General features: G+C 31.1%; 1 protein-coding gene across 1 annotated transcript in view; it reads right to left on the reverse strand.

The window, feature by feature from the left end:
• Positions 1–548: 548 nt before the first annotated feature.
• Positions 549–14,161, reverse strand: part of dpr1 (defective proboscis extension response 1) — a 200,622-nt gene continuing 187,009 nt past the window's right edge. Inside the window, exons 5-7 of the mRNA XM_077431047.1 lie at positions 2,283–2,402; positions 1,987–2,184; positions 549–752 (exon numbers count right to left, since the gene is read on the reverse strand). Of these exons, the coding sequence (XP_077287173.1) occupies positions 616–752; positions 1,987–2,184; positions 2,283–2,402 (455 nt within the window). The 3' untranslated portion in view covers positions 549–615. The remainder of the gene's footprint in view (positions 753–1,986; positions 2,185–2,282; positions 2,403–14,161) is intronic.

A 14,161-nucleotide genomic window follows, 5' to 3' on the forward strand; every position in this document is an offset into this window, starting at 1 on the left:
ACATTTTCTATCAAAGATCACAATGAAGTTTAAAATCAACAGTATTATTACGCTTTTACATTTAAAAGAGATATATCTATGGAATATAATTAGTGGGTTGGTCCGATGTCATAATAATAAACGAACATTGTAACAGCAAAAAAGGTGACTAAATTTTCACATAGGTTCATATTATATGCATGTATATATTTTCAATTTAATAATGGTATCACTTAAAATTTAAATACTATGATATAAACAATAAATCAGATTCAAAATGTATTTAAAAAAAAATTAAACACATTTTTTTATTTAATCATTAATTCTATCACGATTTTTTTTTATTCATTCGACATCATATATTTATTACCCTCGTATATATTCAATATAAAAATTGATTTTCGCACAGTAAAAATTGCGGTTTATCGTGTCTTTGAGTCACATTTTATTTAATTAATTTATTTTTTGTATTATTTAAATTCAATTTAAACTAGCGAGAGATCCTCTCATTGAAATATGAAATATTAAACGTACAAATAATACACTTTTTAATTTTTTTTTTACTATTTGAAGTTCGCTTTAGATAAACATTCAATGCAGTTGCTTGGTATGGCTGCGAACAAATCATCCGTGATTTCAGCTGACGCGCGTGTTCAGATTAGACGTGAAGAGACAGGCTATCGTACAATGCAGTGATATTATGAGATTCACTGACAGTGTTGTCAGTGAAGCTGTGTTCTTATTTCCATGCTGCATTGCGGCTGGATGTTCACCTAAAATCATAAAAAGATCCATCAATCTTAAGCAACACTTTTGTCGACCGCAACTTTGATTGGAGTTTGAAAGACTCAACATTGGAATTTATGAATTAAATTTTGCTGCTGTTATATTAAAATAAAGCATTTTATTTATTTATTTTCGTGTGACGGACTTCATTTTGTTAGATACATATATTGTACTATGTGCAAATTTCTGTATCTCAATAACACTGTTCGACACAAAAAATGGTTCAGTGACGAAATATGACTTTTCTTATAGATTTATACCCAGTAAACACGAATCTGGTAATAAAAATGTTGATTGGCTCGATTTTTCTATATCTTAGTGTTGTTCGGTCGATGTCTCAAAAATTGTCAATTTCATGTTCAAAATGAATATTGAAATCTATAGTGGGGTATTTTATCTTTCATTTGTAGTACTTTTCAGATTTCAAATCTCTCTAAGTAGTCCAGTTTAAATCAAAAGTCAAAAGTACGTATTTTCACTTGGGATTTTTTGTCACTGTTAATACTATTTTATATTGAGTATTTTCTATTGAATCATGTTTATTGAGATAGTGTTCTGACCACACTATTTTTTGTTTTCGTTTAAAAGGGTTAATTGGAAGTGTGCTGAATTTTAAATCGGTAAAATTGCGTGCAAAAAATTTGCTACTATTATTTACTCGTATTTACACGAATCTGAATTGAATTAATAGGGATAATATATTATATTGTCTTTATATGAGAATTAAATAAAATTCCACTTCGAAAAATCATATTTCGACTATTCTTGTGGACTAATAACAAAAATTCGTTTAATTTATCGAGGTATGCCAGTTATCAATAGAATTTTTGTTATTAATCCACAAGAATAGTCAAGAATAATCCACAAATAGTCAAAATATAATTTTTTTTAGTGGAATTTTATTAAGAACAGTCATATCTTGTCTCGGGACCAAAAAAAAAGTCGTCATTTGTCGAACAGTGTAATTATTGTGAGATTAAAACAGGCGAGCTTTGGTAGGAGACGAAATCTTGTCAGAAGAATTAGACATATGTATGTATATACATATGTCCATACTCATAATCATCGAGAAAGTCGAATAAGTTTTCCATTTTGGAATTTAAACCCACAACCATTCAACTAGTGAAAAATAATGCTCAGTCGGTGAATTTGTGTCTTATACTTGGATTTATTAAAGCTGTATATAACATTGGTAAATTAATAAATTGTTGATGAATATACCGTTTATAACGTGAACGTTGACGCTGGCGCCTTCAGCCGATGTCGGTACACAACTGTAATTACCAGAATCAGTTAATCTAGCCCTGCTGATCCGTATTCTGGATGTAAGGGCATCAGTCCATTCTGCGTCGACCCTGATTCTGGCAGTTTCAGAAAGGTCGTTCGGATGCGGTATTGGAGGCTCTACTAATTCTGTACCTGTAAGACGGAAATGGATTTGAGTCCGGATCAAGACCTCTGCTTCGCTTTATTCATTTTCAACGCCATACAACTATGTACAAGTATATTTGTCTTACCTTTGTACCAAAAAATGGTACCCAAATCATGTGGTCCTTGACTGATTGTGCACGTGAGAGTGACAGCGCTGCCAGCCTTCACGTATATGTCAGAAGGACCCAATATTCTCGCTTTGGCCTCTGTTAGAACAAAAAGATACATGTTATACAATAAAACGAGGTATTTAATAACGCCTGATAAGTCGTGGGCTTACAATTAATGTTTTATCTGAATTAAAAATTATATTGAAAACGTGGGTGAATTTACTCGTATCGACTATGGAAGATTGTTAGCTGGCAAAGTTCGTTGGTATTTTTAGGGGGGGGGGGGGGGTCATTTATACGAAAACATACATATATTTATGTAAGAGCGAAGCAATAAAGGAATCAAATGGGTTATTTACTTGGGACGTGGGACTTTGTCCAAACTCGACGGTATTAATCCACTTCTGAGAAATTTGTTACGTTAGATTTCCCAACTTGCCGAATTTTGAAATTACATTATTTTATACCATTTTCCTTTTTTTTTTTCTTTCGTGACGTAAATTCAGATACGAAAACAACAAGACTTTCAATACGATTCGTGAAAACATTTACGAAAATTAAATTTTATTTACCGTAAATATTTGTTTCATTTCGACTTCGATTATATTATTTGAAAATTTTGATTAAATTTTATTGGTAGTAGTACAAATAAGTAAGTACAATTTAACATTAATTTGAAGTAAAGTTTCTGTCATGAATGTTAATATCTACTATGTGTAATTTTTCTACCTTTAAAACGTCACATTAATTGTAATAAGTAGCGCTTTCATATATGTGGTATAATATTTTTATGGGTTTATTCTACCAAAAAGATCTTTAAAATTTATTTCCATATAAATATATTTATGTAAAGAAAATATTGTAAAATTGTATACATTTTTTTTCATTAAAAAATTATAAGCATGTACGAAAATTTATTTTTCTTGTATACAAAATTGTACAGACACTTGTACTTTCGCTAAACATGAAACGGCTTAGAACATGAAAGCTCCTTTTGACGAATTGACTTTGTTAGAAGTGTTTGTGTTGAAATGTTTGAAGCCCCATACAAGGACGCTTAAGATACATAACTGTTTTATATACGTATGTATATTAAAGAAGTCTTAAACTTTTTGGAAAAAATGTTGATATTTTAGGTAGTTTCAATCAATTTAAGTGAAATGTTCAAATTTGCAGTCTAATTATTTTTTTAGTAATGCAATAAGACTTGAAAATACATTTAATAACCTATTAGTGAAGTAAAAATATTTATTTATTTATGTATTTTATTACAATCAATCAATGTACACTCGTCATTACAGATCTCTCCAATGCGACGAGTGTACGTATACAGACAACGTATACAGTACGTTCAATAAACATCGAATAGAATAATTAATCAAGTACAGAAATAATAATCATAGAGATATCTATGTATCATTTTTAGATTTTTTGCACAATTATTATTACAATTTTTATACACATAATAAACACGAAATTATAGAGACATCTATAGATTTTCAGATTTCTGTGCATAATTTCTTCAAATTATATACACAGATTTTTGTGACAACAGGAAATGATCTATTACCAATTTTCAGGAATCGTCAGATCAGGAATGATCAGATAAAATTGGCAAACTCTGATAGAGAAACGATCGATTTGGAGTCACAAAACCCCCAAATCTAACCAGCAGTTTGACGAGTCGAACCATCGATCGCAGTGGTGCTAAATTGTAATAAACGAAATGTTTATTACAATTTTTGTTTTTTCCTGCCACCTCATAATGTTGTCGAAGCATTTCTATCAAAATATCGTCAGCAGATACATATCTCTTAGCCAAATCTTAAATGAATAGGGCCAACCTCAACTTAACCTAACCTGACCCTTAAATAAATATGTTTTGGCTGCTAAGATATGTTTTTTTGTGAAAATATTGATGAAATAAAACTTAAAAAATATATATATCTTAGCAGCCTATTTATTTAAGGGTCGGGATAGGTTAGGTTAAGTTAAGGTTGGCCCTATTCATTTAAGATTAGGTTGTTAGGATCGGTATTATTCAGTCTCAGTGTCACACGCGAGAACTGAGACAGTGACACCGCATATTAAAGTAAAAACGTGAAGGTAGATCGCATACTAAAGTAGATATGTATGTATGTGAAAGTAGACCGCATACTAAAGTAGCACCAAAGAACCTTGTAAAATAAAATATATTTATCATAAAATAAAATATTACGCAATTATGTACACATATTTATGTATGTACATACATAGACACACACAATTTTTCGTACAGATTTGATCGTACATATGTATGTATACATATAACGCGGATTTTTTCCACGTATTGAGTATTTTTCATTTCGTACATTTTACTCATACATCACAAGTTGCTGTTTTTTTATCGCTGTAACATTTACGAAATACAATGCATTTATCAAATTGATGGTTCCCGTTGCGGGTAAACTGTAATAGCTTAGGATCGGTACTTTCATACGGAACTGTACGTCAGAATCGATCGGTTAATTTTTTCGGAAGGCTTTTTTTATTATTTTTTTCGTCATAAACGTGTGTATATGAAGGTTAAAGCGAATTGTCCGGTTTAATGTGCCGGGTCTGCATTTGATTTATGCAGCGCCGTCCGACCGGAGGCACACAGGGCCATTAATAATACGGTAATAATAACGGGGGGGTAATATTATCGCAAAAGTGTAAACCATAATTTTACCGCACTAAGGCTCGCAAATTGATTAACAATATCGCGAATTGAACCGCACGTATTTAGAACCCAATCGATACGTACCCACCTACCGCCTACAACACGCCCCGAATTTTGTCGAAATAAATTTCATATACTCTTTTTTATCGGCCTTTCAGGAAACGAAGTAAATGACTATAAATTTCACGCTGTGAGATATGATGTAATTATCGTTTTATACCTAAATTACGTAACTGTTAATACGGAGTTTATTTACACTGAAAGTAAACTTAGCGCATGTGCGACACAAGTTATCGAATTCCTTATCGAGGAAACGTACATATGTATTATATGTTTTCTCGGTAATGGAACAATATATATTTGAAAGATTTTTTTCAAAAGCGGGTTTTTAAATCAACGTGTTTATAATAAGTTTTATATGAAATTCATATTTTTTACGGCCAAAGCTCAAACAATAATACGTATATGTAGTCACAAAACATATGATAATAATTTATTTTTTTACATATATACCAGGAAGGCCTTACAAGTAAATCCCAATGCGCCTTCCTGGCCAATTACAAATTACAATTACAATAATTACAAATGCAGCATTTTTATTACAAGTCGTTGAATTACGAGACACTGAAAAACTCGCAAATTAACGAGACATCTATGAAGTGTACATAAATTTTTATTGTACATCAATCATACTTCAAATAGTGGTGACATAGTAGGTAGGAAGGATTTTTAGCCATTTTTTTTTCCGGGAACCGTTTCAACAAAAATTTAGGGAAAATTGGCAAACTCTGATAGGAAACGATCAACCTGGAGTCACAAATCCAGGTCTGACCAACAGCATACTCTGAAAAATTAATTTTCATTTGAGGCCCGGTCCCAGGGATTGAACCCGGCGCCTCTTGACGCTAAACAGAAGCTTAACGACCGAGCTATGCTGCTGGCAACATATAAAGAAAAAATTCGGATGTGACCAAGCCACGACTATATCTATGTATTTTTTTGATTTTTAAATGCTTTTTATTATTACTAAATTATGTTCACAATACATCTTATATCTATTTTTATAGCTACTGATCTACTGATCATTTTCTGTTTAAAAATTTGAATTTAATTTTGTTAGTAATCATAGTATTACATTATTCTAATGTGAATGTACAGCATAATAGAAAGAAGAGCTTAAAAACCTATGTATTTACATTTCTTGTAAATGCTCATAATACATCTAATACATATTATTAATTAAAGACTCTCTAAAGTCGATGATCTAGAGCAGATTTTGTTTCGGTAATCTGTGTTTATACCTGAAGGGTATATCTATGTATTTGAGGAATATAAGAAGAATAAAAAAAAATTATAATGAAGGATATGTAAATTATTGTTATGAGAGCATTTTCGATACAAATAGAACGTAGGGAAACTTCACACAGGACCAAAGTTCTACTTTCAGTTGTTTCACTAAAAGGTTTCTGAGAAAAAATATAAAAAAACCGTTATTCTCTAGAGTCTGGAGTAAAAGTATTACTTTCGGTGGACGTAAAAATATTAGTGTATAGAATTTATAATTTCAATTACAGTTTGATTCAAATTGCTTGGGAGATAATTTAATCCAAAATAAGAGGACACATATTAATAAAGGGAGGTACCATTTCCGGTCAATTTAAAAATCTGAAAAAAATTTACGTCGTATCGGTAAATTGAGTTCGAATCGTCTATATTTCGATTAATGAAAAACAAATTTTGTGTACGTTCACTAATTCAAAAAAGATGAATCAAAAATAAATTCCTCTTATATTAGGTTCAATATTATATTTGGAAAAAAAAAAATAAATTTTTGTACAAACATACATATGTATCGTATATAATAATTATTTAATGCGTGTCCACATGCGTGTGAATTTTTGTTTACATACTCCGTCTCTTTTTTTTTCCCTCGGAATCGTATATCGTGGAAAGAGACGAGGCATACATATATGTATGTATATCACTTCGTTCAAGTGTTCGGCCGACAAAAGCAAAAGATTTTTTTTTTTCAAAAAAATTAATTATATTTTAAATTATTAATTCCGTTTATCCGATTTGCGATATTTTACCGAGTGAACAATTATGTGTACACAGGCCACTAGTATTATATAATATAACAAAAAAAAATCATTTTTAATTCCGCATAGATCGAGTTTCGTGCGCTGAAATTCAATATGAAATCATATGAAAGGTTAAGCAATATCGATATCGTAATAATTTTTAGGTACATACATACATATGTATGTATAGGTATATGTAGAAATAGCTTCATTGTTATATAAATAAATTTAGTGCGATGCTTTATATTTATTTAGGTATTCGATAATAAGCTTTTAGCGATAAGTAAAATCGGTTCAGTGACATATTTGTTTATTTACAATTTCGCCATAGTGACATTACAGATAAGCTCCAAGTCTTCATAAAGAAAAAATATGCAATAAGATGAAAAAATAAAATAACCACAATGAAAAACAAATAAGGATAAATGTAAAACAAATATAAAAATATAACATGCTACGATCCCATATGTATGTACGTATGTGTATTTGTATGAATTTCTAAATGAAAAACAAATCCAAAACTCTTATTGTGACATCCTCCTCTCTATCTCTAAAGAGGTAATCGCATTTGAGGTCAAAGCTTAACCTACAGGGAAATTAAGTTCTCTGTCTTATTGTTAGTTATTATGTACGTCAAGACGAATATGGGTCGTAATATGTACTTGTATTTATACAATACATATGAATGTATACACATGTGGCATACAGACGTCGTTTTCGTTTCGTTATAAAGATTTCGCTCGTAGCACATAAATAATAATTGGCCACATTATATCCGGATGGCTGGTGGCGGGCTCGGTATGGGAAACGTAACGTCTTAATATAATATTTCTGGCGGATGCCCTCGGAACAGGAAATCAATGGTCTCCTCCCTCATAAGCTGCGCGGTCCGATTGTTGAAATTATTGCCGTCGTAAAAATGTTAAATCGCCGGCGATAAGAAATCACACGAGTGGCAAAGGCTGCGGACGGTGGCGCATTACTCTGGACCAGAGAACCGATAAATTTCCGGTCCAGGAGTGAGCGGGTCACAAACCGCGGTTCCAATACTGCCTTTTCCCTCTCTTGCCACGTCTATGTACCACTCATAACACGGCCCACACGACCTCATGGAAATGTCAAAGTAAACTTGATCAAAATCTAGTATTTTAGCTCTATTCTGTGTATATGTATAGCTATATATGTACATACAACGTTGACTACAATCGATTCGATTTTGCTTCATATTTACATATGTATGTATATTGCAGTAAAAATTGTACTCTTTGACTTTGACGTCATACCATTTGACTGTCTGAGTATTCAAACAATAGCGCAATCTGTGCAGAGAGTTGCTCAAAGACCAACAACGTGTATGCCAGCAAAGATTTACAACATTACATTATTACATTACGAGCAATAGTTAAGTCATTTTTTGAATAATCTTACTAACTGTAAAATTTATTACTCACATTTAATTATTTAATTTCTCTGTTTTTTATTATGTTAATTTCCAAATTTTATGTATGACTACGTGTATGTTTACGATTTACATTTTACGATTTTTGGCGCTTTAGGAATTCCTGTTATGCCACAATGGTCTGTTTAGAATAAAATTACTACCAGCGGAAACCTATAATTGGTCTTTTATAATGTATTTTATTATTTGTTCTGTTTTGATTTAAGACTGTTGGTTTACCTTTTAAAATAAAATAAAATAAATAATAAAATTACACAAAATCAATTGTCTTTTGATAGACACATCTCTTATGGTTTTATAACAATGAACGTTATGATTTTTTCCATACATCATACATACATATAGCATATTAGAGTTTGAGTTTGTAATTTGGAGAAATTAAATTCTCTCTCTTGATAGAAAGAGTTCAAAAAAAGTTTCTTAGATGCCTTTATATGAGGAAATATTTATTTCCCACTGCCTTTTTTCAAGGTATGCTAGGTTTTGACTCACTATTTATTTTTTAATTCATTTGTCATCTGGAATTTGCTAGTACTGTTTGGAATCCTTTCTGTAAAATTTATATTAATAATTTAGAACGCATAAATAAAATAAAACTCCATTTCTATTGCAATTCCAGATTTCTTCACAATGATCGTTTTGTCTCCTTACAATCTAGGAGGAGAATTTATGATTTTTTTTTATTTCATCTTTTGCATTATATAATTGATGGTTCTTTATAAGTAAGATCATATCCCAATGTTCAATCAGATCCCTCCGTAATCTTTAAATATTTCAAATTAATCCCTGTTCTAACAATTGTTCCTATAATTCCTTTTTATACAGATTTTTTTAACAATATTTCTCTCATATCCTTTCTATATTTTGTTCTCTTTCTTGCTTGAAATTTCAATTTTTGATCATTTTTCTTAATATCACATGTATACATATTATATATCTTTTATATTTATACACTTGGTTTTTATTTTTTTCATTGTTATTAATTTTTAAATACGTTGTACCCCTGTTTGTTTCTGTTTCTAAAATTAGTAAATAAATATATGAATGTATTATATTTACATACATATGTATATCATAAAACTTCTCAATAGAATGTTCATATGAAAATATTTGTGTGACATTGCTTGCACATTGATTGAACGTCCAATCATTTTACAAGTAAATACTTACTATAAATGGATAGAAAATTGCTCGACACCGATATAAATATGTAGTATAAAGTCAAAGCTCTATATGTTATGAGATCGAGACCCAACTCGAACGAAGGCCTCAATCCGAAAGGCCGCACCTGAGAAATTTTTGTTTGAAGTAATCGAGAAATATTCTAATTTGGCAAACAGCGCGAAAATCGGAATACAAAGCCAGAAATATAATATTTCCCGCGCCCAAGTTTGTTCGATTCAGCGTTATGCTATCTAACTCTGTTCGCAATTAGTTCCGCTATAATTTTGGCCACGATGTTGGCGTACGTTTCGCTCTTTTCCCTCCCATGTAATATTGTACACGTACATATATATGTATCTAGCTGTATTGGATGTGTATATATGTATACATATATATTATATCTGCGTTATGCGAACTGAGGTACGTGCGAGCGCGAGTTATGCAAAAATAACTTGGGCAATTATGCCGAACTTCTGGCAAATGTTTATTAGACAAAAGCTGAGGGGCTGGCTTTTCCTCGAATTGAAATCGCTTTATTTGCTTACTTTACGGCCAAAAAGTCCCACGTATGACAGACCTTTCGAATTTATCGCTAATTTATAAAATAATTTCCGCATATACATAATTACAATGGGTACGTACCGTTCATGCTCCCAATTGAAATTTATATCCAACGATTTGATTACTCGGAACTAAAAATACGATACGTATTTATTAACGGGATATATTACACACGGAGCGTTTTCGCAAACATAAATTACGCATATTTAGCATTTGTGAAATTTTATGGAATGGAAATTTCGCGCATGTTAAACTTTATCCAGGTAAAACGTCAATGAAACTTTTTATATAGAGAGTTTTGTACTGATCAATAAGCGTACATCCAAAAGGAGTTAAAAATTAAAATACTAACTATAAAGTCTACTAAATTGTATAATTATTGAGCAAATGTATAACGAATATAACTTTATTATGCTATTGAATCAAGATTGGCAAATAGCTTGTATAAACTCAAGCTGTTGATTTTATCGCTTGATCTCATTTTATTTTCATTGGTGTGTAGCTTTCTTATTCAAGATTGTTAAGTCTAAAAGTTACTGCTTTTTTATTCCCATTGTAAACGAAAATGCGAAAATGAGCTTTCACTAAAAGTAAAATTTGTATAAGTACATATACATATATGCACGTCAACATTTGGCTATTTCATAATGAAATTTTTTATTACATACCGTTTCAAAGAAAGCAGCAACTAAGCATCCCATATATGATTCTAAACTATAAAGGAAGGTACTTTGACTTCAGAGACTTGCCCGACATGAAGGGAGTTAATAAGTTAGATAAGATTAGGCCGAACTAAATTAAATACCATCCAAAATTTACCAAAATCTAAGAGACTACTCGGGACCATTGATAAAATCGAATATATTTTCGACATCTACGTTTGTGGGTTTTCAAGATTAGGAATCATTAAATCTTAGTACGACCACTTAATCTAATGATACCTGGTAAATTATTCATACGAAATATATTATACTTTATATATATATTTTTGTATGAAATGTGGGAAAATGATATCTGACAAAGCTAGGGACGATATTATATTTGAAGAAGAGGAGCAAAAGTTACGGAAGCCATTGAGGTAAATGGCCTCTGCGGTCCTTTCTTGATTTACCTTATACCGAGTGACCTTACTCCAAACAGGACACGTCCAATTTATTTCCACTCGTATCCCTCGTTTGAAGGAAGGCCTGCGTTTTACACGATCTATTCAGATGTTATTTTCTTTACTCGTTTTAATACCACCTCATCCGCCCACTTCCACTTTTCTCCCGTATCAACGAAATTGTAAAGCTCTTTCGATAACGAGTCTCGACACATATATACATAAACTTGTATACATAGGTACGTCAATACACCGAGAACGAGATACTGAAAAAACCGTTTGAAATCGTGCTTTATTTTTTCACATAGCGTTTAAATCGTTCTTTCTACTTTTCTGTCCCTGTTGTGATTTTCGTGAATTTCACATTTAATGCCGATTTTTTCTTCTTGAGGGCGTCTTTTTTATTTTTAATTTTCGAGAACATTTTCAGCTCCACGTGATCGAATAAAGTGATTTATAAAATCACATTTTATTGAAGAAATTTGAAACATTACAATTATATAAAAGGCACGCCTATAGAAACGATGCAATTATAAACACGGCTATCTTCTGTCAAATTTTTCTGAACACAATATTTCTATAATATAAAAAAATTGTTGATTAATATTCTTAGAATTCAGAAGTTTCGTCAAAAATAATAGGTATACATATGTATGTATGTATGTAGCTCCGAAATTCAAAATATAGTCGGAATAATATAGTCCTCGGAAATTTATTATTAAATTTCTGTGAAATAAAGTATACCAATACTTCGCGGAAGAGATCCATCTGTAAACAGAAAAAAATCCATCACCGAAAAGTTGGCCGTAAATTGAAATCCTGTGTATGTGTTTGAGATTTTTTCTCAAAATATTCTTTTTCCGTGATTCAAATAGACTTTTGCCTTTTCTGAGATATATGTACATATGTGCATACATATAAAAACATACGTATGTATATACTTTATATTGGAATATTATTATTTATACGCAACAAGAGTTTTTTCGTTAAATAATTTTCGTCTGAAATCTTCAATTTCGTCTAATTGTTCTTTGTGTTAAACTACAAATGAGTATTTGTATTTGTTTTATTATATTATAATATTTAATAATGAATAATACCCCAAAATAATCTACATATTCTATAATTCAAAGCGAACTGTTATTATTTCATCCGAGACCTCAAAAAAAAAAAGCATTAATTCGAGCAAATCGCATTAAAGTATTAAGTCAAAATTAATAAGGGGACGAGATGTTGCGAAGTATTTAAGAATACCATTATCTTACTAAAGGAAATATACAACAGCATTCGCTTTTATCTCTGTCCCGGAAAGTATAATTTATCACATTTTTAAGATGTTCCGAAGAAAAATTATGAATGCTCAGCGCGGATGCGAAACAGCGAGCCGAAAAAAAGTTGCGTTTTCGAAATTATGTACGTCGGAAAATTTGCACAAGCACAATATGCTACACCACAAGTTTTCAGTTTATTATGCGATATAAATGCGCAGACTTTAATGTGAGGCAGGCGAGGTGTAATGTTTATTAGTGACAAAACTAGCAGTCGCACTTAGGCGGTCCTAAATATTAAAGTTGTTATGCCAGGATTTCGTCGGGATGGAGGCTCTCCCGTTCTTCGTCCTCTGTAATCCTCGAGGGACATCTTCATTGAGCAGGAGCCTTGAATTTGCCATTCATGTGATTTATAACTGTCGTGACAGTAGTGGCACTTTGGTCGGCACAAAGTGAGCCGTTTATTACTCAAAACTCGCGTGGTTTGGTGAAGTTTTGCCGCACAAATGTATATTTTACAAGCACCTAAATATAGAATATATTAAACTTAAAATGTACATATGTGTATGAAAAAAAAACAAAAAACACGAATGTTGTTTGTATACACGACATGAATTGATCGCCAATGATTCCGACGAAATATACGAATATATAAATCTACGATACGGCCTGAATATTTCGCAGTCAATTTAAATATTGACTTTGTATTCTTACGCTTCTCTATGTATGGTATATGTACAAGGATAGCCTTCCAATATTGCTTTATAAGGGTTTTGTGTACTTCGAAGTTTGGTACTAAACAATTATGTAATACCTTGAATGTATACAGTTAGTTTATTTACATGCATATGTGTAATATGTTATGTAGGTTGTATTATTATATTGACATTAATTCCTATTCTAGCAACTATTTCTGTAATTACTTTTTATTATATAAAGATCCTCATCCTCTACTTTTAACAATATTCCCCGTCATATTGATCCTTATTGTTATTCCTTTTATCGCTTTAAATTTCTATTATTTGGTCATTTTTCTTAGTATCACATATGTACACACATACATATAACCCATATCTACCATTAAACCTGTTTTTTAAATAAATAAATATATGTATGTGGTTATATTTACATACGTACATATATCATACAACATATGTATTCGTGTTACTAAACAGAAAGGCTGAACGGCAAATCTATTTATAGGTAAATAATGTATACATACTTAATAAACAAAACATGCGTTGTATTGCTCTGTTGCTGTTTTTAAAATAAATAAATTTATTTTAGTGTAAATTTTAGCCAACCCAGAGGTTTCGAAAGTATTTTATATTTCATACTATTCTAAAATATGTATATATGTATATTGAATCACAACCATATTGCGTCCAAAAATTTGAAGAAAAAACATTAAAAGTACTACATCCGGGTGAAAAACATTTCAGTCGATTTGTTGAGTGGTTTGGGAGATAATTGAATCCATAGACTTAAAAAGAGACGACGCCTATAAGGGAGGTAA

Source organism: Arctopsyche grandis, chromosome 5, assembly GCF_051622035.1.
Source record: "Arctopsyche grandis isolate Sample6627 chromosome 5, ASM5162203v2, whole genome shotgun sequence".
NCBI lineage: Eukaryota > Metazoa > Arthropoda > Insecta > Trichoptera > Hydropsychidae > Arctopsyche > Arctopsyche grandis.